At 38.1% G+C, this 27,279-nt stretch overlaps 1 protein-coding gene across 1 annotated transcript in view; it reads right to left on the bottom strand.

Annotated features, from left to right (window-relative positions):
• Positions 1–406: 406 nt before the first annotated feature.
• Positions 407–27,279, bottom strand: part of LOC130684165 (parathyroid hormone 2 receptor-like) — a 47,526-nt gene continuing 20,653 nt past the window's right edge. Inside the window, exons 7-12 of the mRNA XM_057504317.1 lie at positions 25,542–25,602; positions 18,949–19,015; positions 10,777–10,871; positions 4,376–4,514; positions 2,840–2,881; positions 407–1,626 (exon numbers count right to left, since the gene is read on the bottom strand). Coding sequence (XP_057360300.1) covers positions 1,231–1,626; positions 2,840–2,881; positions 4,376–4,514; positions 10,777–10,871; positions 18,949–19,015; positions 25,542–25,602 — 800 coding nt within the window. The 3' untranslated portion in view covers positions 407–1,230. The remainder of the gene's footprint in view (positions 1,627–2,839; positions 2,882–4,375; positions 4,515–10,776; positions 10,872–18,948; positions 19,016–25,541; positions 25,603–27,279) is intronic.

The following is a 27,279-nucleotide window of genomic DNA, read 5'->3' as shown; positions in this document are numbered from 1 at the left end:
CAACTGGTTATAGGATGACATATATAGGTGACAGTATGTATAATGATTAAGAACAAGCATTTGAAGTCAGTAGATCTACTTTTGACAACACACTCTGTCCATGAGTAGCTATGCAACTTCAGGCAAGTTACTTCATTGTTACCTGTAGAAAGGGTGACAGTGACGAGACTTACTCCATAAATTTATAGTGAGGATTAAATAAGTTAGTGCTTATAAAAACCTAGCAGGATGCTGGGTACCTGACATGCACTGAATAATGCTTCACTGCTGCAACATACTGAAATTTCAAGTTCAGTAAAGTACTGGAGCTACATACTGATCTCTGCCGATTTACAGAAAGAAAATTGAGTTGGCTCTTAAAAACAAACTTAGATGTTGAGAGAAAATTTTTTTTAATGACCCAAAATGCATTTTTAAAATAAACTTTTAATTTATCCCCAAGGCCATTTGGAAAGTAGTAATAGAAGAAGAAAAAGGCATAGATACAGTGGGTTTTACTATTGATAAAAATGATTACAAACAAAATCAGTTTGCAGGCACAAGTGCATGACTGAGAAAATCTTGTGACATGGCAAGCTTTACAAAGGAGTAAAGACCTGAGATTTGGCTGGTCACAGAAGGGACATTTGAAAGGATGAATATGTACAATATTCTTTCTTGAGTAACTTTCCTTGTGTCTAGAAAGAAACAAGTTTGCCACAAATTTATTATTTCATCAAAAGTCCAGCCAACGTATTTTCCAGTGTGCGCTTGTTCTTAGATTAATCTTTCAACATGTATTTTCAACCCATAAGTGCTCCTATGCACAGGCAAAACATATGCAACAATAGAAGTACCATACATTAAAAAAAGAAAGAGAAAAGGAGAACACCAATCTCTGAAAAGGGAAATGACACATGCTAAATGGTCTCCAGCATACTTAGAGTAATATCTATGGGGGAAAACCAGAACCAAGCAATTGAAAGTTTTTCCACCCAAAAGCACAGAAAAATGAACAATCACAAAGTATCACAGATCAATTTAGAAGAGCATTTGATGCCAAAATAAGGTAATAAACTATTCCATTGACATGTCTCTTTTTTCATAAAACCAGTTTATGGAGTCTGAAAACTTCTGGGAAGTCACACTTGAACCCTGAATTTTCAGCTCAGGGGCTCAAGCCCAGGAACACCAGCTAAGCTTCTCTCACACAACCCGAAGGACCAGCTCTTTAGAGCTAAAGATGTTCATTCAGAGAACATCCTCGGTTTCTCTTTTGCTTCCTTCAGGGTCTGGGTTAAATTCCAACGGTCTGGAAGACTCCTCCAAGGGAATCTCATCTCCCTGGCTCCCGTTACCTTCCTTGGTCTCCTCATGGATCAAGTGTGGCAGGCGGTCCTGCTCCGAGTTATTCCAGACATAACCGGGTAAAGTCACATGGCTGTCAGGCTGCCGACTGGCCATCTTGGTCGCTTTGCTGGAGATGAGCACCAGGCGAGTGCTGGCTGCCACCTGCGACTGGCTGCTGGTGCTGTGGGTCAGGGTGGTGAGCACCGAGCCGTACCTGTGGCCGCTGCACGGAGGCGTCCTTTTCCAGTTGACAGAGAGGTTCCACCGGCTCCACATCTTCTTCACTTCTGACTGAACCTAAATCGCAAGAACCACATTATGCACCAGAAACCACGAAGGAGACCCTGAAGCCTTGTTTGATGGATGCCTGCCTTTCAGTGATAGTAATAATTGAGCTTCTGTGTACTAGGGATTTGACATACATATTCTCTGTCAACCTCAAAAAACCTTCCAGAGGGGTATTGTCCCTGGAGATGAACAACACGTTTAGAGAGAAATATAAGTATTTTGAAAGAAGTTGTAATGCTGCCAGTAGAAACATCTAACCTGTGGGAGAGGAAAAAGAGGACTCGGGTGGAGGAGAGAGAGAGAGGGAGTGCCAGCTGTGGCTGAGGAATGGTATGGACGTTTCTGGGCTAGAAATGTAACTGCATAGGCAGGCATACTGATGGAGGAAGAATGGGGAAGGCGAAAGTCAGGCCCTGCAAGTGCATTCTCAGGAGGTTGGCGGTCTCATTTCCATCCCTGTGGCTGAAGATCCAGTTCTACCGCTATCGCCTCTTTCCCGGTAGGAGCCTATCTGGAAGTGCCACGGGAAGCCGTGCAAACCCAGGAACCTGATGTCACTGAAAAGAGCAGTACAGTGCTTCTCTCCAGCTAACTCCTAAAAGAACTGAAATTGTCCCATCATCGTCTTGTAGTTAAAAAAAAATACGAACATTTCTAATGTATTTGACCCAGGGAAACTTATTTTTGAGTTCCTTACAGAACTTGAAATTGAATATAAGTTGAAGCATTCACTGGAATATGTGTCATATTGATACTCCTCTTCCAAGTATTGACTTGCATTCCAACAAGTTTTTTGACATCAAAGTCTGCAACTAATTGACATTTAGAAGTGCTGGGAGGGGAAGACCTTATCATATTTACATTAATTCTTGCTTTCTATAAATAATTTTTGGTTAAAATATCTCCCTTCTCATAAGTAATGAGTCTATAACATCTTACTATGCTGATGGACAGTGACTGTAATCAGGTATGTGGGGGGGACTTGATAATATGGGTGGATGTAGTAAACACAATGTTGCTCATGTGAAACCTTCATAGGATTGTATATCAATAATACCTTAACAAATATATATATACATATCTGTGCATAATATATATATATTGCCCATTCTGCCCTGTAACTGCTGGGGATCCTAAAGAGATTCAGCTCACATTGTGATGGCCTTTAACAAGCTTACGCAGAGCTAGGCCTGTGGGATGTCTGGGGCTCCTTCAAACCTACCTCTCCATTGCAGTAGCAGTAGATGATGGACACAAAGAAACCCTGGAGAAGGAAAAAGAATGTGAACATGCTGACAGTTCATGAGGATCACAGTACCAAAGTGTCTTGTGTCAAAATGTAGAAATAGAAAAACTGGGTATTTTTTTATGATTCCCTCAGAAAATTATATAAACTATTTTCTCCGATTTCTAAATTCTCAAGTTTTCATTAAATTTGTCTGAGATCTTTCTTTGGCTGTCAGCTGAACCAAAAAAGTAACTCAATAAAATAAAATTCTCCACGATAATACAAAAACTGATTTCTATTATATTAGTTTCCTTTTATGTTGCCACTCAAAGATCAAGGAATAGCCCCTGGTTGTTAAGAGACGTTTATACACTGTCAATGCTGTAAACTACAGACATGTGGTATTATGTGCTAAAAAGCGAAAGAAACTTTTCTCTTTCATTCAAAAATATTTATTGAGCTTATACAGTACAAATGGCTCAGAGTGCCAAGGCTAAACAATTTAATCAAGACAGACAAGATCCCTGTTCTCTTAGCATGTACGTTCTAGAAGGAAACACAGATGTATAAAATACAAACAAACAGCCACAGGAGAAAAAGGGCTATGCAGACAGATGATAAGGGCAATGCAGGCAGAACAAGTTGTTTTGAAAGAGAAGAACAGAGAAGATATATCACATGGAGAACTCAATGAAGACTTCTCGGAGGAGGTGATGTTTAAGCTGGTTTGAGTGACAAGAAGAAGCCAGGCCTCGTGAATATTAGGGAGAAGGGTGTTCCAGGCAAAGGAAACACAAAAAAATGAACTCCTGAGGCAGGAATGAGCTTGAGGAACAGGAAGTGTAGAAGCACTGGTGTGACCCAAACCGTGGGTGACAGGAAGCATGATGTGACACGAAGTCACAGGCAGGCAGGATCCCTGTCACGTAGGGCTGTGCACACCAGGGAATCGACTTTGGATTGTATTCTGAGTGCAATGGGAAGCTCAGGATTCTTTTAATAGATAAGTGACATGATCAAATTTATTTTTAAGATTCTTCAGACTATTGTATGGAGATTAGATTTAAGGCATCAGGAGGTGGTAGCAAATGAGCGCACAGAAAGGAGGTAGGAGGCGTCTACGCAATCCAGGTAAGGGATGACAGTAACTCAAATGAAATGAAATGGTAGACGCTACTCTTGCTCTTTTTTGTCCTCTCTCCCTTTTCCTTCCCCTCGGTCCCTGCCTTCTCCCTCTTTGGCTTTCATTTCTTCTCCATACTCATGCGCAGAGGCCCCTGCTCTGCGGGTGTTACATATTTTACACCAGGATGCTTGCTTGTCTCACTACCCAGGCTCCTTTGTGAGGTACAGCTCCTGCTGCGGCCGCTAACCCAGCCTCTGCGGGACGGAAAAGCCCAGACGCCAGAGCCGCACCTTTTCATGGCCCCTGGGAGACAAGTTCATGAACGCCAGAGGCGCAGAGCAAGAGGTTCAAAGGGGAACACAAAAGCGAAACACAGAACCAGGTTGCCAGATGGCACTCTCTACCTGAAAGGAGTTGAAGAACAGCTCACAGTGCATCCGGACCTCCCAGCCGAGCCCCCGGAAGGAGTGGGGCAGGCACACGAACACGATGTAATGCACTCCAAAGACCAGCACCAGGACCAGGGTTGATTTGGCCAGTTTCCTTGAAGGAGAATGCCAGCCTTTTTAGTAGAGGACTTCGACTGCCTTTCTGGAAAAAAATAAGCTTGACAGAGCTAACCGGGGCTGATTTTTCCCCATCTCTTTGGATCTCACAAGTTCTGTCCCCTTCCTACTTGCTACCACGTTTATGCTGAACTGAGTCATTTCTTCTCACTTCCCATGATTATTATCCTCTAAGTCTTTCCAATCTCTTTCCATTCTTGCTTAAAGGACACCATCTCTATAAAGCTGTGAAATGCCTTTTTTTCTGTCCTAAGTTTTAATTTCTCTGGTCAAGTCTTAAAAGAGTAGTAACTGCTAACTCCATCCACGTTAACTGTCTACTTTCAGAGGCAGCATTTCGGCTTGTTTTGCTCATTTTAAAATCAACTACTCCCTGATTTCCTCTTACACTTGGATCTCCATTTATCATTTCATATATTCTTATGAGCAACTTGTGGTCAATACCTCTTTCTTTCTCTAAATATGCTCTGTCATATGTTCTATCTCAAACTATCTATAGTTCTAGGTTTTGTGCCTTTTATTTCTGGCAAACTAAGCAATTTGACTTTATCTCCCTTAAGAGCTTCTTCATATACATTTTCTTGTGTATTTGGAGAAATCCCACGTTTTCCAATATGATGGGTTGACTCTAAAATGGCCCCCAAGGATCTCTCCTCCTAGTGTTTGTATCCTTGTTAATCCTCTCCCTGGGATTTGCTTCTAACTGATAGATTACAGCCAAGATGAGGAGATGTCACTTCTGTGATTATGTCTCATACGACTGTAACTTCTATCTTACTAGCAGACTGTCTCTCTTGTATGGTTTGATGAAGCAAGTTATCATTTGTGAACTGCTGTACTGAGAGGCCATGTGGCAAAAAGAGGGGGCATCAGGCTAATAGCCAGCAAGAAATTGAATCCTGTCAACAACCACATGCACTTAGAAATGGATTCTTCTCCAGCCCAGCCTTAAGATAAGACTGCAGCCCTGACTGACACCTCACTTGCAGCCTTGTAGAAGGCCCTGAAGCAGAGGACCCAGCTAGCCATGCCCAGATTCCTGACTGACAGAAACTATCAAATAGCAGATGTGTTATTTCAGACCACTGAGCTTGTGGTAATCATTTGCACAGTAGATACCTAGTACACCCAAACACATCATTTCCTGGTGGGGCTTTTGTTTTGCAACTTTTTATCCAAGAAACTGCCAGTTCTGGGTGCTTCTTTCTTATTTCTCAAATATTTCTTTCTCTAAGAATTATTTATGTCCCAGTAACCTCAAATGACTGCAATCTTCTTCCTTTCTCACTATTCTTCCCTCCAGCTACATTACTTACTTACTTGTTTATTTTTCTTCTTGGAAATAAACCCTGTGAGTGAGTAGAGATCACTCTAATCTAAGATTGAAGAGAACTGCATTCAGTTTCTAGATTTCCCATTAACTACCTGAGCAACTACAACCCAGTCTTCTTACCTGTAAAGTGAAGCAATGGGGCCCACAAGTTCATCAGAGCACTAATGTTTTAGTGCTTTACTAGGTATCATCTTCCAGACACATCCACTTTCCTATCATAACCACCTTTTCAGTTCTTGCAGGAGCTGCAGAGTCCCACAGAATCATGCTGAAATCCCTGTTGTAGACATCTGGAGTTGCATTGGCTCCATCTCATTCTCCTCTGCCTCACTTACCTCTTACAAGTGTCTGGACCCTCTTTTCCTCTAGGTTCAGGGCCATCTGCTCTGCCTCACATCCAGTTTCCTTGATGACCTATGGGCTTTCTCCTATGCTGCCCTTAGTCCTCATGCCTGAGACCCACTTAATTTGAAAATTCTACCTTACATCCATTTAGTTCAAGGCAGCATCCCTGATAAGTCAATGGGATTCTCTGACCTAACTAATCCTTTCAACTTTCAGAGGCTCCTTGGGATGTGCCTGTCCTCCTCCTGAATCCTGACCAGCCAGTACCTTCTTCACATCACGGTTTATACAGGCAGGACATTTGGACTACCTTCATGTCTGTGTCATTCAGTCTGACCAGATAAAGTGGAACAGCATTAACTGCACTTGCAGAACCTTGGAAGTCTTGCCAACAAACATCACTTGAAAAGAAAATTGCATTTCCTCCTGTACAGCGAATGGATAAATCCCCCTGGAGACTAGTCTCAAAATGAAGCTAACTTTGATTATTCCTACTGTGTGTGTCTAGGAGGCAAAGCCTAAGTTAAAATAAAAACTAACGTAGAGCAACATATTGTGAAGTGATCACAAATGTAAAAGTCTGGTTACAGTTTGATGCAGTGCAGAGTAAAGAAAAGTTGCCAAAGACTAAAATCTAGAGGGTACCCTACTCACTCAACTAGCTGGGTTTTCTCTTTCTTTGTCTATGCCTAGGCTCTTTTACAATTCTATAAAGATAAAAGTTAATTTGTAGAAAACAGATAGTAATTGAATTCATTTCCTGTTGCTATGTTACAAATTACTACAAATGCAGTGGCTTGAATCAGGAACTATCTCCCAGTTTCTATATGCCACAAGTCCAGGCACAGTATAGACAGGCCCTCTGCTCAGAGTATCACAAGGCTGAAATCAAGGTGTCAGCCAGGACTGCACTCTCATCTCCACCTCAGGGTTCTCCTCCAAGTTCGTTCAGATTGCTACCAGATCTCACTTCCTTGCAGTTGTAGAACCGGTAGCTGGCTGTTGGCCAGGGGTCACTTAATTCCTAAAGGCTGCCCTCAAGCTATCCTCAGATCCTAGCCAAAGCCCCTCACAACATGTCAGATTATTTCTTTAAAGCTAGCAGAGGAATCTCTCTCCAGGCAGGGGTAATCTTGGGGGCCATCTCAGAAATCTACCTAATACAGCAGTGCAAAAAATTCCTATCCATAGAAATGCAAACTGTGTCCAATGGAATGTTACTAATTATAGCCCCAAAAATATTGACAAATTTTGCTAATTTGCATCCATTCATAAATTGGTTTCAGCATTCATTATTCTCTTTCAAGGTTGTGTAATGCCTTACCAGTTCCTTCATTAATGAGTTAAATAAAATCTTTAAAGTGTTTTCATTTATATAAGAATGATGATTACATCCTCTTTTAAACCTATCCTTCGGTGACAGGAAATGAGTTGTAGTGTCATATGCAAGGCCAATGTACACATGGGTGATCTGTTTATTCACTTATAAAGATGCACTTTTTAAATCACATTCAATCTCTCAGCAATCCTGGGCACTAATTTGTCTCAGCGCCCATCTGGTCACTCACGCACACTGTGTATCTTTGCAGCCTGGCTCTCTGAAAAGGCATAGCTGTCTAATGAGATGACTCAGGGATGCAACAACCATAAGTGGCCTTCTGGCCTGCTGGAAACATGGTGGCGGCTCTGTATCTAAGGGCAAAGCCATGAGAGGAATACAATGGAGTCAAATGGTTCATTGGACTTGCTGTCTTATTTAGAAAATAGATAGCCAATTCTTGTAGTAATAACTCTCTCAGGTGAAAAGTTCTGGAAAATCTCTTCTTTTAAGAATCAACTTAATTTTAAAAAATACTATTTCTCTTAAGTCTTTTTCAGTACTTCTTGGCCTTGAATTAATCTTTCCTTATTTTCCATACACATAACATTTTGTAAGTGCATCTCCACTTGTATTTTTCTCACTTTGTTTAATTAAATCTCTCTCTCCTTCCCTCCTCCCCCTCTTTCTCTCAATTGTGGGTTTTTTGCAGACAGAAACCATGTCTTCTTTAATTTTGCACCTCTTGTGTGGCACAAGGAGGGCAGTCAGCGAATGAAGCTGTTGGTTATCAAGCGCCTGTTCACATCCTCCTGTTACATCCTGTACCCGCTGCCTCCTTTTATTCTGACTACAACATGTGAGAGAGCTGTTATTATCCCATGTCCAGGTGAGGATAGAGGCTCAGAAAGGGAAAATATTCAACCAAAGTTTACACAGTAGTGGATTCAGCCTTAAAAATCTGTTTTCTTTATGATCATACTGCATAATAAATATTGGTTAGATTTATTCCCCAAATAATAAATATTAAATATTATTTTTGTCTAATATTGAATAGAAAGTCAAATTGGCCAAAACATTTAAGTGTTCCATTCCATTGAATCTTGCATTTTTCACATCTCTCATGTCCTTCCAGTACTGGCAATCTTTTCTTAGTTTGCAAAGGAATTGAGTTGTTAATTTAAAAGAGAAAAAATATATTAGTCATATCTGATAAATTATTTAATTTTCTTCATATCAATTTGGCTTTATAATAACTGTAACCTACAGTTTTGCAGGATGTCACCTTTGGGGGAAACTGGGTAAAGGGTATATGGGATCTCTCTGTATTATTTTTATAACTGCTATTCTACAATTATCTCAAAAAGTTTTGTTTAAGTTGATTATGTCAATTTATTTCAGTTTTAAGTCACTATATCAATGAAGGGATATCATATAGTTTTTAGAAGTCTTTCTTTGTGTGTGTGCACACATTCCCCTAAAAAGACTATCTCAGCTCTGTGATACATATTCAGTCTGTCAGTCTTTCAAGAGTAATATGCATGGAAAGGTGTTTAAAAATTGTTTAAGACACCACCATCTGGAATATATGTATTTATATATTACATATATTCATTGCTTTGTTTTAGCAAGAATTTTTGACCATTTGCTAATAAACAAATGAAAAAGAAGTTTAAAGGGACAAAAATGAGTGGGTGTGAATTTAAGTATTCAAGTAAGCCTAATCGAAGGTATGTCTCAGGGATGGAGGCACAGATTACATTTTCCTAAATCAGTTTATTTAAAAAGTGAGAGGCTACTTAAACTTGACAGTCTGAGGCCTCAGAACCTGAATACTGAATTGAATTCCCAAATTACTGCCATATAAGCTCCCACATTTTTCTCTCCAAAAGAAAGAGTCATGTCTTACTTCATTTTAATCTATAGCTTAACTTTGGACATTATAAAGAATACTAAATATGTTTCAGCTATGAAAAAAATGTCTTGGCTAAAAAATACTTTCTCTGACTACTATAAGTCTAGACCCCATTCTAATTAATCACTTCAAACTTGAAGAACTTTTGAGCACCAGGTTATTTAAAATGTATTTTGAATTCTGAGTACATGATTTCAACCCTTAATAAATTATTCTCTTAAAATATTTTGAAAAATAATCCCTCATGAATGAGCTCAAAATATTGTCTATTATACCTGCTTCTTAAGATCATCACTTTTTGTTCTCTCCAAAGTTTCCCAAATCTCTTGGGCAACTTTTACTGAAAGTGCAAGTTCACATCACTCAGAACAATAGAAATAAGTTGTATTTATTCAGAACTAGAGAAATGACCAGCTTTCCAATACCATTCCACTTTATCATTTTGTAAAGAAAAATGAAAGGCTATTTACATTTTCCATTTTATATCATCTTTTGGCCTTTGTTTTCACCAATGGGATATGACATGAGACCATCTATATTAGTATAGCCAAGGCCCTTCACTGTAAACCCTTATGCACCATTTCTACTATAATACAATGAATTCAACAAAGGACTCAGAGAATGTTGTTAGTTAAAAATGCTGACTATGATTTTTCCTTTCTGTTTCTGAGATAACATTTCATAACAATCCAAGGCAGATGGAAATAGTTACCTGTCTAGGAAATATAAATTCAATCCACATCCAGCTGACTACTGGATACTTGTGTCCATTTGGGTAGAGGCCCCTCTTATCCAGAACTTCCAAAATGATCATTGAGAGAAGTGGACACACCTTTTTGATAATGATTGTGAACACTCAATTTGCCCTTTTCCTCATGAAAGACTGAATACTGAACCTTGCTCAATCAGTAATATGAAAGTTCTTGAAAATTTATATTTGGTAGTTGCCAATTTGATGGCAAGATTGGAAACCACTTTCTAGATTTTTTTTCAGTAATGACATTATTTTAAAACCACTGATTAAATTGTCTGCGAAGATCATTAACAAGAGATTTTCTGGGTGGACACATAGTTTATGAGAAAAATCCCAGTCTGCTAAGAATAGATTTAAAAAATATACTTAGAACTTAAGTACATTGGGAAGGTTTGGGGTTACTTGTATTTTCCTAAAATATATAGACTTTTCTGATAAAGAGCACTATTGAATCAAATTAAAATACATATTCATAAATTTATCTCTTAGAGACATTTCAGATCAATCACTATTTGTTCTTTACTCAACAGAGAAACCAAAATATTTCCTCTGATGGATGCCTGTCCTGAATTACCTGTATTGCTTTCTCGTGTCATGTCCAACTGCATTGGTCTCCCAAATTTTGGTAGCCAGAACTCTAACTGTATTCAGAAACAGAATGAAATTCAGCTGAAAGAGAAGATGATATTACAAAGAATTATTAAGTTATTCTTCAAGATGTTTATAAAAATGTATGTAAATTGAACTTTATATTCAAAGACTGAAAATTACCCATTCCATAAATGTGAATGAGGGAGTCTGAGATAAGATGTTGGAAAGCTGGTGAGTCTTGATTTGCCCTCATGAAAAAGATAAAAAGTTTCAACAGCACTGAACACTAGAAATACCAGAGAATGATCTGCTAGAATCCACAGGGCATTTGCCAACCAAAGTTCATATGAAGCCCTGCGGCAAACTGGCAGGATACAGGATGATCGTCGTTATAAATGGAACCAACTGCCCTTGTGAAATGGATGACCAAATTCTGTCTGTAATTGAGAGAGAGAAATAATAGAGTTGTTTTGGGGATGCTGTCACTCTAAATTGTGAAAAGTATTGGGTGAAATACATAAGGATTTTTATTAAAAGGCAAGTAAGATGCTGTATAAGGAAAGGCCCCCAGTGTAGACAAGTAAACTGAATTTGAAATGCTACCATTGTAGGTACCACCAGAGACAATCAAGTTGTAGCTTTAAAAAAGGTGGGAAGGTATTGGTAGTTCAAGCCAATCATATGTCCAAGGACCAAGGATCAGTGACCAAATCCAAAATGAAGAGATTTTTTTTTAAAGTCTCCAGGTCTTGGATCATAAGGAAGTGGAAACTGAAGCCCTTGAGTTCCATCATTCAGGGAGATGTCTGCAGCCCAGACACGCTAGTACTTAGGAGGGATGGAAATGTAGATCGCCAAGTGTGGTTTGTGCCCTTGCCAGAGCAATGGCCAGAGAAGAGGACCCGCCACGTTCGGCATTTCTGGGAATGACGTGGTTTGCTGAGTCTTCAATCATTTCTGGAATTTGGAGAATTTGGTTATTGGGTGATTCAAGTGCCCCACTCCACAATCCAGCTGATCATCTGTATCAGCCCTTCACCTCCAGCCATTTTCTTTGCCATCCTCCCACTGACTACCCTGCGGCACCTCTCACCTCTCACCAGTTTCACAGATTTCTATAAGAACAAGGGCTGGACTTAAGCACCACACCTGCAAGGAGGACAGAGGGGTGCTGTGAGCCAGGGGAAGAAAAAAGATGTTTTCAGGCCAGTCAGAGCCGCCATTTACTGAACACACTCTAGTTTAAATGTTCACATGGATATGGGACAGGATTTTTATTATGTCCATTTATTAAGGATCTAGAAACTCCAGTTCAAATAGATTAGCTGATTTGACCTAAGCTACCCAGCTATCAGCTGGATTTGAACCAGTTCTCTGTGAGTCTGTATTGTAAATTCTTAACTAATATGTTCAGGAGGATAAAAAGATGCAAGAGTTGAGGGTCCCATTCATCCTCCTCACCTGCTAACAACACCTAGCTCCCTGACACAATCTTTTTCAATAAGAAAGTGAAAAACTGCTTGTCTATCGTATGAGTGCTGTTTTCTGAATGGCCAAACTTACTTCATGTCCCATTAATTCCTCCCTATCTGACTACAGTTCCCAGCAGTACAGTGACGCTGGGAGTGAAAATAGTGGGAAGTGATGCTATATAACTGTTGTGTGAAGGACAAAGCCAGTGGTAGGAGCTGAAGCTGGCAGAGCTGTAGATGCAATGCCAGCTGAGCACTGGCATTTGTCACTCCCCATTCCTGGATAAGGAAGAATTATAAATGGTTTCAGATGGGCCAAGCTTAAGCTCCATCTATATTAAAATGTCCTTGACCAGAGACTCTCTCCTTAGGCCAGTAGATAACACTAAATAAATACCTGAAGCTCCCAGAAACTTCACTAAAGACGATACACACCACCAGTACATTGGTTTAATAACTAAGGGGATACATTTAAGGACAATGAAGTGAATCATGGAAAGAATTAATAAAAACTAAGATTGAGTAGCCCTTACTGCCTCAAAAGAGAGTTAAACAAAATATATACATGCACACACATATTGATACATGAGACAACAGTTAGGTGAAACTCCAAATAATTATTCTGAATACTTTAGAAAATATACAATAAAGGGTAGTTAGAAACTAAGTTATTGATTCCTTACTACTCTAGGTTTCCTTGATGAATTGACCAGTTTTCACATAAGACAGGCATATTATTGTCTCCATTTTACAGATGGGGAATCAGCCACAGCTTACACAAATGACACGTGGTCACACAGCTAGCAAGTGGCAGAGCCCGAACGAGGCCTGTGCAGATGAGATGCACAGTGTAGACTCTTAATCACTGTATCATACTGCCCATTAAATAGAGTTAACAGCAAATTGAGATGAAAACAGAAGTTTTTTAGAGGGCAGGATAGATTAAGAAAAGATTGTAAAGGATCTAAAATATAACCAAGTTTTAAAACCAATGTTAGAAACAGCAAACAGTGGATCTGACTAAATGGGAACACAGATTGAGCGATTCAGAACACCCTTAAAGAAATCTTCACAAATGGAGGGATAAAGAACAAAGACTTATATGACATGAGGGATAAGATGCTGATATGTAAGGCATGGAGTTGAGAGTCATCATGCAGATGATTTCCCTTTCTGAAGAAAAGATAATGATAAATAGAGTGAATCAGTAAAGGCATAAGAGGAGAAAGTCCCTGCACTAAAGAGAGACCTTCTGTATCAGCCCTTAATCCCCTGCAGATGGGAAAATGACATTGTATACTGGGCAAATAGACTGAAAAAGAACAAGACTAAAGGAATCTTCTTGTGAGATTTTTGCATTTTATTTTAAAAGAGGAAAGAATAATTCTAAAATAAAATCACTTAGAGAGTCCTCGTACATCTCATGTAACCTCCTTGGAAAATTTTGCTTAAAGATGTACTTCAGGCAAACTATAGATAAAACAAAGAAACAAAAAACAGAGAAAGTGAATAAAAGGACCATTTGTAAGCATTAAAGCCACTCACACATACCAAAAGTGGTTTTAAAATAATGCAAATATAAACATTCGATTCTTTCTCAATTAAAAATTTAAAGAGTTACTCCAAGCAAACCACAAATGAATTGAAACAAAGAACGTGCCATTTCAGCCACGAAGCCTCTGGCTCCTCGGGCTGTTGCTGAGGCTTTGCACCTAGAGTCCCCTCTGCCTGGATCATCCTTCCCACTGCCTCTGCTCTCCCATCCTTACTCGGTCAGCTCATTCTCAGGATTAAAGCTGAATGTCAGTTTTTCTCAGAAGCAGCAGAGAAGCCATATATTTAAAAGTTTGCCTCACCAACGACGCTTAAGCTTAATGAGAAATTTGTGTCTGACCCCTCACCATGTCTTTCCTGTTATCTCACATGCAATGTCCTTGGTGTTTATTCAAGATCTGTTAAGTGAGTGAGTGAGTGATGAATGGGACTCGCCAAACCTTATGTGCATTTGAGTAAATTAGAATATCCCCTTTCCATCTAGAATTTTTTACTTCTAGGTATCTATCCTAAAAGACATAATCAAAGAAAGAAGTCAGAATTTATGTATAGGAAAATCCACCATTATAAAACATGAATAAAACATCTATTTGCCATTGCCTAGTTGATCTATGCCTTTGGATACATGAATAAGGAGATGCGCTTTCTCTCAATTTTTAAATTTTCCTCCCAGGGAGGCGTCTCAATAGATCTGCGCTTGGGAAGTTTTTGATGAGCAAATGTGGGGAGAAGACTGAGTCTGCTTAACTCAGCCCCTCCTTCCTGAACTTGGGAGCTTGCAGAGTAGACTTTCTCCATGGCATTTCGGCTGGGAGCCTGTCCTTCCGCATCTTGTGTCTAGGTGGGTGGATCCTGCCTAATTATGAGGTTCTTCACCAGGCCTGCGAGGCTAACAGACCTAAAATCACGCCTTCCAGCCGCAGCTCCCACAGCTATGAGGGTTTCGCTTTGGTTCTCTCTCTATGTCCTTTGTTTCATATCTCAACTTTTTAGAATGTGAACTGCAAAGAGGGATGCTATGCATTTGTTTCCCTCAGAGACTCTCTGAATACATCCATCTCATCCCATATTTTGCCTTATTTTTCAATATCATGGACACAAGAAAAGTGTTTGCTTTGTTTTATATGTATACTGATGCTACATGATGAACATTTAAGTAATAGATAATAAACTCCTTAATCTATCTAAATTTATATTGAATATGAATATAATTCCAATAACTGATAACAGCTATGAAGATATAATATGTAATTAATTTCTTATCAGTTAGAGATTCAATTTACAACTTAGCAACAGCATCTATGGTAAATGGTAGTACTTCAATTTTATTTGAAGTTCTATATCTGACTCACTGAGAAGGGGGAAGGAATTCTGGAGTGCAGATTTTCCTTTGGGGAAAAATCAACTTGGTATTTGCAATTCTATCACCCTGATTTCCAATTTCAGTCTCTTTAATAAAAGCTTTGAGTAGCTTTAAAATTGAGTTTTACCCAGCAATTGCACTTCTAGGAATTTTCCTGAAGAAACATCACTAATTCAAAAAGATAAATGCACCTGTATGTTTATCACCACATTATTTATAATAGCCAAGACATGGAAGCAACCAAAGCATCCATTAAAGATGCATGAACAAAGAAGATGTGTTACATATACAGAATGGAATAATATTCAAACATAAAAAAGAGTGAAATAATTTTCATTTGCAACAACATGGATGAACCTAGAGGATATTGCATTAAGTGAAATAAGTCAGAGAAACACAAATACCATATGATTACACTTACATGTAGAATCTAGAAAACAAAACAAATAAACAAAAAAGAGACTGGTAAACACAAACAACAGACTGCTGGTTACTCTGTGGGGGAGAGGTATGGAGGGATGGATGAAGTAGATGAAGGGTATAAAAAAGGTACAAACTTCAATTAGAAAATGAATTAGCCACAGGAATGGAAGTACAGTATAGTGAATATAGCCAAAAATATTGTACTATCTTGATAAAGTGGCAGATGATAATAGCACTTATGGTAGTAAGCATTTAGTAGTGTATATAATTGTCAAATCACTATGTTGTACATCTGAAACCAATATAATATTGTATTGGTTTCCAATACAATAGAAAACTTAAAGAAAATGACTGAGTCTTGGACCTTTGTATTTGATCACTCTCGTTGGATAAACATTGCTGAAATGTATGTACTATAAGAAAATGGCTCTGGAAGAAATTTCTGTCTTTCAAGTATCAAAGATGCATCACTAAGTTAGTTATACATTTACAGTTTTGATGACAACAATAATTATCTTAGTTTTCCTTATTGCACATTCACATTTTAATTCAGCTAAGATGAAGCAACACACTGTTCAGGGAAATATTTTGAGGCTCTATGGCATCTCCAAAGGGATGGATTCACACAAATGGTGAATGTGGGACTGACACACCGAAAGAAGAAAAGGCATGGATTGCTGTCCCACTGTCCATGGGCAGCAGCTGCTGCTGCACTGAATGTCCCTTTGCTGCTTTTCCTAACAGCTTACAATTGTCCCAACTTTAATGCAACTCTTTAATTCCTGTATCTTTCTTTGGAAGCCTACATCAAGAGGATGGTCTCCCATGCGAAAATCTGAAGACTCTCAAAATATCATGGTTGAAGTCAGAGTCAAGCAGATAGGACTATGTGCTTTAAAGTGATTAATTAATATCATTCTAACAGTCGCACCTCCAAACTAGTTCATCTAATCCATAACCTTAATGCATCAAGAATTTTCTTATCAAAACCCCAATCTAGTCAGATTACTACCCTGCTTAAAATTTTTAAATGTCTCACCATGATTTCAAGGAAAATTCCAATGTCCTTTAGCAGAGAATATGAGTCTAATCATGATGCAAATCTCATCCAACCTTCCACTCTGATCTCTTGCATTTTCTGCAGATGCATTCTTCCTTCCAGCCACAGAACATGTGTGGCTGTCCATTCACACATTAGCATGCACTGATCTGCCTGTTAGGGGATTTCTCCTTTTCCTTCATACTTTCAGTTCCAATCTCACCTACTTGGTGTCTCCTTATAACTAAGCCTTCTGGACAGACTTTCTTGCTATCTCCTCCTCATTCGTGACTCCCTGATGGCCACAGAAAGACTTAGACAGCCTGTGTTCCCACTGCATGCACCACCATTTCCGTTGACTACCACTTCTATTCCCATGCCACACTACTGGCCACTGTTCACTGAGTGTTTTTCATAGTTAAACAACTTAATTGTCTCATCTAGTCCTTATAATAACCTTACAAAATCGGCATTGGAATCTCAAATTTCCTTTTTAGAAAGTGCAGCTTGGAGGGGCTGAATTATAGTAAAGTCGGCAACTTGAAAGAGCGCCAGGATTCAATGGAAAATGCACTATGATTTACTTTTCTCCACTGTCCTTTGCTTCAAGTCCTAATAATTTTTGGGTTTCAATAGGCCCTTCTTTTGCAAACTCAAATGCAAACTCAAATATTATATAAAAGTATTGGCAAGTTTAAGAACATTAATTTATCAATTCCAAAAAAAAGTAGTAAGACATGGGTTATCCCCTTAAAAAGATGATCGTAAGTGACGGAGAAGCAAACACAATAGAAGAGGAACAAGGATGAAGGAAATAGAAAGATTGGTAGCATAGAAAAGGATAGGGTATCAAAGGATAAAAGGAAACTCAGAGTAGTAAACACCTTATTTTATAAAGTTATACCTTTAATTTCATTGATGTTCTCTCAGGAATATAGTTTATCACTAGATGGTTTGATGGAGTGGTTTATCACTAGAGTAATATAGGAGCATTTCATTAAAATTTAAATGATTGGAGTTTGTAAATGCAATCACTCTCATTCATTAATCTACGATCCATTTTAAACTTCTCCTACGAGACAGAATCAGGTCCAATTTGATGACAGGCTGTTTTAGCAGGAATATGAATTGGCTTCACTAGAAGTGTTCTGTATTTTATTTGTCCCTCTAAATATTTATATCAGTGGGCTTCTGAAGTGAAGATTCCTTTTTGATCTCTTCTATATTTCCTTCTGAATTTTTCCTATGAAACAACTAAGCTTTCATCTGACTCTTAGATCTTACAAAACTTCAGCCACATTAATAGCTACCCTTCTGTACCCAATGTCAATGTGCTGACAAACTGGGTAACATTGTCCAGAAGAAAACAAAATGAGAAAAGTAACTGAAAAACAAAGAAAGACCAAAAAAAAAAAAAAAACTACAGTTAAAGGATTAGACTGCTAACTTACTTTCAAATGATTTAACATTTAATATTGAAACATCAGTCCTTTTTTTAAGGACTTATATTCTTATAAGTTTATGTTTATATTCTTATATTTCAAACATGAGAAACAGGAAAACACAGCTAATATCCTTTCTTCATCAAACCACAGAGAAGCTAATGCAATAAAGTCTTCAAGACAGGTCAAGAGCAAACATTTTGGTGAGCTTTCTTAGATACAAAGAAGTGTTAGACTTTGCTTTCTTTTGCAACAGAGATGTAATATACAGTTGAACGATTACAGGCAGAAAGGTATAATACAATAAACATTGCTAAGTCTAGTCATTTTCCCTATCACCTATTCGACAAGATTCTGTAGGACATGTCTTGGTCTGGAATCCTCTGACTTCTTGGGGAAATAATGCCAAATAAAAGCTTTAGGCAATGTTTTGTAATGGATCATACTATCATTTTCTCTCAGTAATTCCTCTATTTTCCTGCTATTTGCCTCCTACTCTGGACCTACCAGAGTAGGTGATCAGAATACTAAAGAAGATATATAAAATAATGGATGAAAAGGGGAAAGAGTTGTAGGACCTTCCAACTGCCTGAACATGTAAATGTTCATGGATATTCTGAGGCCCTGGAATTGTCCCCACATGCTAGCTGATTAAAGGAAGGGCACGTGATTTCCTCAGGGGCTCAGTGCCAGCCATGAATATGGGTCTGTTCCCCAAACCGGACTCTCCCAACAGCTTCTGCTATAAAGTGAGAGTTTCCTAAACCTTTGTAGAACAAAGTGATAGACAAACTCTGTTGGGTTTTAGCAGCAGTTAAATTATGTGTCTTTTTTTTTTAACTATACAGGCTTTAAAACTTACCCCAATAGCTGCTAAAATTGGGGCTTGATAAATCCATCTGATGTTGCCAGCACTAAGCTCCCAGCATCTGAGACATGAAAAAGAACCTTTATGAATAAACTGGCAAAGCAAATAAGCAGTGAGAATTAAGTAGCATTTTAAGTTTTACCAAAACTCCAGCCCCAAGCTTTTATGAGACAAATAGACACACACACACACACAAATCTTTTCATAAAACACCCAAACCAGTGTGGAAAAAAATGTGAAATGAGTCCTAATGTCTATACTATTAGCTACAGAGTATTATATATATTGGTGAATTGTTTTCATAGTAACAAGAATCAAAATCATGTTTCCAGAACCACAAAAAAGTGGTAGTCCTCTAGTCCTCTATAATGTGGTGCAACTGATACTTCATTTTCACTACCACTGGATTGATGAAGTCCTCTCATTTTCAGAAGTTAAAGCAATGCTATTTTATAAAACCCTAAGATGTAGAACACTGACAATAACTAAAATAATTCTTATCTATAGAAATGCAACAGGGAACTAACAGTAATGAAAATTATTCTTGTTAATAGGAGCGTAATAGAAAAACAATGTAAATGATTTTCGTACCTAGAAATGAAAATTATGTGTGGTGGAACATAACTGATGAGTACCCTGTGAATATTGATCAGGTTTTGCCCTTCTTTTCTGACTTTATTTCAGTGTTCATTTTACTAAATATAAGCACGTGATTATTTTATTTCCCCTTTGAACAAGTTATAACATTTTACTGGTTCCCTCATTAATCAATGCGTTAAAAAAAATCTTTGACAGGTGCTCATTTTATATTTGCATGACATCCATGATTTTATCTTTTATTTTAAAAAGTTAGTTTTTAGCAGTACTTAAAAAAACATTATATAACTTACCAATTTGTTATAATTAACTTCTGCTTCCCTCCCACGCCAACTAGCATTTAAGTTATACATGAGCAGTAATCATTGCTCTTATTTTCTGATGTATTGTACGTGTCTAGAACAATACATCACATGTAGGTAGTCACTAAATATTTGTGGGCTTAAATTGAATTCAGATGAAGTTTGACCTTGAATTACAATCAATGTAAGCTTGCCTCTACGTCACTCAGCCTGGTTTGTGGTAGAGGGAGGACACGGTAATAAACGGAACAGCACTGAGGAAAACTAGTTCCACTTAAAACTTCAATGAAGCACTTTAAACAATATTTTTAAGTTAAAGATACACAAATAAAAGCCTTCAGTTTCCTCCTCCTTAGACAAAACCTAGCACTGACTGCAGCAACAGTAAATGAAATCTTAAAAAGAAATTCTAGGGATATAATGATCATTTTTGAATCCTAGGGAATAAATTTATCAAGAAGTTACTTTTAAATTAAGGAGCACTTATGGATAATAAAGCTATTTCAAATAATAGTACTTATTTTTTAAATTTAGTTTTTTAAATAGACAAGACACTCTCATTTCAAAAATCACACTATATAAAAAAGGCAGACATTGAGACATCTCAGTCCTCTCCATGTTCCTGTCTACCTCGACCCCACCCTTCTCCATGAAACCGGAAAAAGGAAACTCATTTAAAATGGAGCTGGGAGGCCAGAAGGGGGAGCTCCCACACCTACCACGGGTCATCAATTGCAGGCCCCAAGAGAAGAGACCTTGCATTCTCAACAGGAAGATACCTACTGTACTATTCCAGCAGAGGAAGGAAGAATTTCTCCTCGCCAAGCAACAAGTATGGCCAATAGGAAAATACCACATCTCACCTAATTGGAAACTATCTCCACCTCCAACTCTTGCTTTCCTCCCATGGACTTTCATACAAAGCAGCCCCTCCCAATTTCATCCTTTCCTTTATAAAGTAACATTCCTCTCCTTTAATATCTAAACTTGCCTATGATTTGCCATAGCTTGCATGTCCCGAATTGCAATTCCTCCACTATTCCCAAATAAACCCATTTTGCTGGTAAAATAACTGCCTGTTTTACTTTTAAGGTTGATGCCTTGTAGGCAACATCTTTTATTATTTTATTGAACATATTTCCATTGTTTCCTTATGCACATACAAATACAAATATTATAATCTTATTTCCCCATGTTACAAAAATTGTAATGTATACTGTTTTGCAGCTTGTTCTTTCCTTTTAACAGGATTCTTTTTTAAATTTCCATATCAGTATCAAGAAAATTCAGTTGCAAAGCATTCTATTGGGAGGATGTAACACAGTTAAACCAACCAGATCCCTAGAACAAAGTGTAAATCTCATGTAGCCACACTGAAATCTGGAAAATCAAAAGACCTGAAGTCTGAATAACATAGAAATCAAAGACAGAGAAATTTTATACTTGTACATTAGTGAACATCTCCTAGCATTATTGCATGCATCTATTTCCATGTGATTCAACCAGACAAGAAGGTTAAAAAATAGTGTTATTGACTTCTGCAGAACACCTATCACATTACCCTAAAAAGGCTTTCTACTATAAGGAAAGTGGTATACACAGTATGAATATAAATTGAATATTGATTCACTAGCTGTAAGACTCTTGGATTCCATAAGTTTTCTTTTCAGTTTTGATATTTGCTAACATCTTCACAATCTCCTTTCTTTGCCTCAGTGACATGGCATGACAGTGTCTCCTGACACCCTGGAATTCAATCATGCAATTCCAGCTCTACAAAATACTTGTATTTGAAAGTAGGTAAAAACCAGCTGCCTCTAAAAACAGGAAAAACTTGACTTTGATGATTTTCAATGCCAAAAAGTCAAACGTGCCCTTTGATGTGAGAGGTAACTGAGAATTCAGATTTCTTTTTTTTAAAGAAAATGCTATTAATCCTTGCTTTTAATTAATTCTTCAGTGTTGTAGCTCACACTGTGATTGTTAACATGTCCCCCAAACTACCCTCTGTTCAGATTCTTTAAAATAAATTCTAACACCCTAGGAAATGCATGAATGAATGTCAGTAAAAGTGCGGTTCTGAAAAGTGGCGTATATGGTACAGGGGTCTGACTAGAAATGAGAACTCCCTACAGCCAGGATTGAAAACAGGAGATACACTATTCTGCTAAGGGATCTAGGGAATTGTATTGATGGAATATTGAATTATCTTCGTAATCTGATAAGAGTAGAGGAAATGAAAAAACCCTGAGAAAGATGCAGATTTCCTAAGAAAAACAGAGGGTATCTTTCCTTGGTCCTTTCCCTTGCAGGCCTGACTTTTCCTGCTGACATCTCTTATCTCCTCTGAGTGAGCAGGGAGAAGGTAACAAGGTATCTTGGAAAATATTTTTGCTTTTGTAAAGAAAAAGAAAAAGAAACAAAAATATATCTTGAGTTCATTTGTCCTATCTATTCAATTACCTTACCCTACATTGATCAAATAACAATTCTGATAGAATCAAATGTAAGAGACCTGAGCACAGACCCCCATCCATCCTTCGGAGATGCTCTAAGTCTGCTCTCCCACCTGAATTTTGTGACATGACACCATACATAGGTCAGTTTATGCTCAAGAAAACCCCTAAGAACTTTCTATCTATAGGTAAGCTGAATTTCATCAAAAGTTAAATCAGACAATTCTGAAATCATGCCATGTATGTAGTAATATAGTTTTATTTTATTTGCAAAATAAATGTAAAATGACCCTTTAACCCAATTATTGCCCTCAGATCAGGGCACTATAGAATTCAAGATTTTATTCTGAGTAAGGTAGGAATAAATCATTTGTACAGAGGAGTAACATGATCCAACTTATATTTAATTTTTTTACATTAATTCAACTGCTTTAGGGCAATATTTAGTATCAGTTGTATTTTTCAAAATATGTATCTAAAGGATTCTTTGCTTCAAGAATAATAAACTTGTATTTTTTATTTTTTTCAGTGTAAAGACTTATTATTAATGGATTATGACTTAGTTTATGATTTTTAAGAAAGAATCCAAAATAACTAATAAAATTAATCTAATTCAAAATAAACTGTACTGTGAATATATTTGTTTTCTTTCCATGCTCAATGCCTGGAAATTTCTTAAATGGTTGGAAGAGTCGAAACTGCTCCAAGCTGGCTGCAGGCTTTGAATATGTAAACTGATATCCCTAGGTCTCATTTCATTTATCTGTCAAATGAGAGGGGTGGGCCCCCAAATGTCAAGTGGTCCTTCTACTTGCTTGTATCATATCCTAAGTATATTAACTTAGCCATCTCTTTACCCTTACTTCTCACAATAACTTCAATGGAAACATCTAGTCTGCCTATAGTGTTAATTGGGTGCCTCTGGAGCCCGACTGTGCAGCCAAATTCCTTCTCTACCACTTGTGGCTGAATGACTTTGGGCACAACTTCTCTAGCCTTGGTCTCAATAGGTTGCTACGAGGGTCAATTATATTAATATTCGCAAAGGTCTCAGAAAGTGCCTGGAATGTGATCACCACTCAAAAACATTAGCTACCACCTTTATTACTACTTCCCTACAATTTTTACTCCATGGGCTGATAACAATCTTTATAAATGCAAATTTGCTGTTATTATCACTTAAAAAATAAACTCAGCCATCCTGATATAGCCTATAAAGTTCTGGAAAGCCTGGCTCCCATCTCTTCTCCAGCTTCATTTTTAAGCTCTAACTTTAGCAGAATCAAAGGCTCCTATGACTTGGTAAGATAAAAATCAAAATATCATAAGCTAGGATTAATGAAAGGGTGAGTTCTCATTTCCAATGAAATAATAATAAACAAAGACATTTTTAATCAGACATTACATGTAGGTATAATTAATGAAATCATTAAAGGAATAATACTAAGTATTTAGCATTTACCATCCCAAGCCCTGTATTGTTTTACATACATTAGTTCATTTAATTGTACAACCACCCTGTGAGAATAACATTAATTTTCTCTGCATTTGGTAGATGAGAATACTGAGGCTCAGCGGTCAGGTAACATACCTGTAGCCGCAGGACCAAGCAGCAGCACAACAGGCCTGCCCCTCAAGTTCCTCCTCCCCAGGTTCCCACTTAGTGCCTCCTATCTGTCCTGCAACCTGCTAAGTGTTTTGTATGTATTAAGGTCATTTATACATTTTTATCCCTGTTTTATAAATAAGAAATTGATAGACAAAGAGGTCATGTGTCTTTCCCATGGTTCCAAAACTAGAGCAGCTAAATCAAAATTTGAACTCAGGTCTGCCTAATCTAATGAAGGGTTCTTTGCCATCACCCAGCATCATTGTCCTGTACTCTAAAATACTGCATTAACTTAACCTCAAGCTACTTAGAATATCCTACTGATTCACGAGGATGGATTCCACTTCGAGTGTGCATGTTTTATTGTTTAAAAAGATTTAATTATGCTACAGAAGACAAATATGATGGATGAAACCCATAGGTTGCATTAAATATAGGCAAGTATTAAGTGTAGCACATGAGTGTTAGACACAGTGCAGATCTGGGGAGAAGGGGGTCCCCTTCCCGGAGCAAAGTTCCCTATAAAGCCAAGTAAGGCAAGGGGAAGGGCAGGTTGGGAGAAACCCTCTATTGCTCACGAGGAGGAACGGCTGTCTGTCTGTCTCCTCTGGCCGCGTGCTCTCTCAGTCCTCCCGGGTTTTCACTTGCAAAGCCCACTTCGTGCTCTCCGTCCTTGCAGCTAGGGCGCAGGCGCTCACTTCCCTGCCCGCCCCTTCCAGAAGCTCTGTGGGCGGGTCCTTGGTGACTGGCGGACGCCAGACCGAGTACGTACCAGAAACGGAGGGGAGGAGAGAGTGGCTATTTTCTCTCCCTGCCTTGCTGTGGATTCTCAGATCCTCAGAGGCTGCAGTGGTAAACACCTATTGATGTGTAAATGTTAAGGCCAGGCGGGAGATTCTGGAAATTCTGTGATTTTACCCCACACATAGGTATTAAATACATACGAGGCATGGGGCACAAAATATCCCTGATACACAAGAAGTGCTCAATATTCTTGACATCTTAATTCAGGCACTGATCGGTGAAACCCATACACACATATCCTTTGCCCAAGGAACACAAATAAAACTTAGAGCTGCTCAGGAGGCTGACTGGCAAGCTACAGGTGTGCTTGCCCCTACGTCTCTCTAAGACAGTCTAAGTCATTGTATGTCATTGGCCCAAACAAACTTCTGTCTGTGGTCCCGCTTGCTGCAGCCTCATCTCTGGACCTCGTAACCACACCACCAGGAGGGAAGACTGATGTGGGGGAAAGAGAGGAAATATCAATATTGCCTATCCCAGACTCAGTGGGGTCCTTCCACTTGCTTGCACCATATCCTGTGTGTTAATTTACCCATATCTTTCCTTTTCTTACAGCATGTTTTAAATTGATTTCATAAACCAGGGAGTTCGAGCATCCTGATCTGGTGTGTGAGTCTTTCTGTTCCATGACTCTGGGACGGATGGCTTGCTGGTAATGTATCAGAGGCTACCATTACACCAAGGTAATTTCCCACATGACATCCCTAAAGGGCAATGTGGTGAAGAACAGTGTGAATTCAAGTGTCAATTCCAAGCAGGAGGGCTGGGTATTGAGAAAATCTGAAGCTCTTTCTTTACCTCCTCCTCTTTGTCACTCACCTTGCATCAGCCAGAGTGGCTCGTGTCACAGCCCAGGCTGCAACAAATGCTGCTGGAAACCCTGAAATAAGAAAAGGAGTCAGAGACCATATTTCTTTTAAAATTAAGGTATTTTTTTCTCTCATAGGCATTAATCGTAAGAATACATTATTAAAAGTTGAGAGAGAAAAATGGACATGAAAAATGTTGCTATGTGTACAAGAAAAGTCCACTTATTGTTCATCTTGTCCACTTGAGAAATGAACCAGGTATATTGCTGTTAATTGTTCTTAAAAGTCTGAAGATGAAGTTGGCCCCAGATTTCATTCCATACTCTGAGGGCATTGAAGCTCCTGGAGCGAGAAGCATGCAATGGTTGGTGCATTTGACTTTGACTCTTGCCACACCGACAGCCACATGCTTTCAGAGAGGAGTGAAGCAACAAGAGGGGCTCAAAGGAGCTGTAGGAAGGTGGCTGTTTTAAAAAACTAGAACTTCTTCATTCTCAAAGTGGAAGGCAAAGAGAAGCTATACTGCAAGTTATAAAATTGGGAAGTTTTGACCAGTTTAGCCTCTTCTTTTCATTGGTTCATAGTGGCTCAAAGCAGAAGGATTTGCATGAACTAATAGCTTAGCAAAGGGTGGCCACTATGTTAGTTTGATTATAGCATCGTAAGATACTTGCCATTCATAAATGATAAACACCGTGTGAGCCTACAACATCAAATCTGTCATCTAGTATGGTTGTCATTCCTAGGCCAAAATTTTCGTGGGCAAATTAATAAACATTGTAAAGGAAGGTAAGAAATTCATACTTGCATAGAAGCTCACTGGACTATTTTTTGTTCTCTTTTTCACAGAAAAATCTGAAAACTAGTTTCCTGGATTTCATGAGACAAATTCCTGACTTTCAGGAGGGACAGACTGCAAGATATACCCCAAGTAAGAGTTGCTGGGGGAGGTAAATACAAAACCAATAAATAAATAGAGCAAAAGAATTTATTACAAGTGTGATCAGTGGCATAAAAATAAAAATAAAATAAAATGTAACCCAGACGAATGTCTACATTCATTTCACGTGTCCTTTGCCCCCACTTAGTTTGACCATCAGTTCATGCTATAGTTGATTAGACTCTGAAATCACACACACACAAAAAAAATCACAGGAATAACTCTTGCAGAACATTGTAATAGAGAATCAAAGGATTTAATGGATAACTTCTCATTACATGGCCTTTATGAAAGAGATTGTAAAAAAGAGACACCATAGTGAAAACAGTACAGAACCTAGGAAGCACCTTACAAAATGAGAGAAAAGGTTTAACCTAAGTTTGAATATTTTTATTAAACATAATATTAAATTCTTTACTTTTTACAAACATATTTGTAATTTTTCAGGTGTTCTTTATTTGCAAAAAAGTGAACAAATAGATTCAGATGAAGAAAAATTTCATCAAAAAATGAAAATTAGATGATGCCCTACAATGTTATTTCTTTGGTCCTCTCAATGATTGTCTAATTGAATTTAACATCAACCTGCCTGTGTGGCAATTTCATTTTATAATTCTGCATTCCAATTTTATTCATTGTGTCTATATAACTCTTTTTTTAATAATCTGCTTGAATTCTATGTTCTAGGAAATTATTTATGTCAAAATGGATCTACCCAATTCTAATTATTAAGTTCATCTTGCATATTCTTTCTATCCATCCACCTACCTATCCATACATCCAGTAACCATCTATTTTTGTGTCAAGG

Source organism: Manis pentadactyla, chromosome 6 (genome assembly GCF_030020395.1).
Source record: "Manis pentadactyla isolate mManPen7 chromosome 6, mManPen7.hap1, whole genome shotgun sequence".
Taxonomy (NCBI): domain Eukaryota; kingdom Metazoa; phylum Chordata; class Mammalia; order Pholidota; family Manidae; genus Manis; species Manis pentadactyla.
This window is presented reverse-complemented; position numbering and strand designations above follow the sequence as displayed.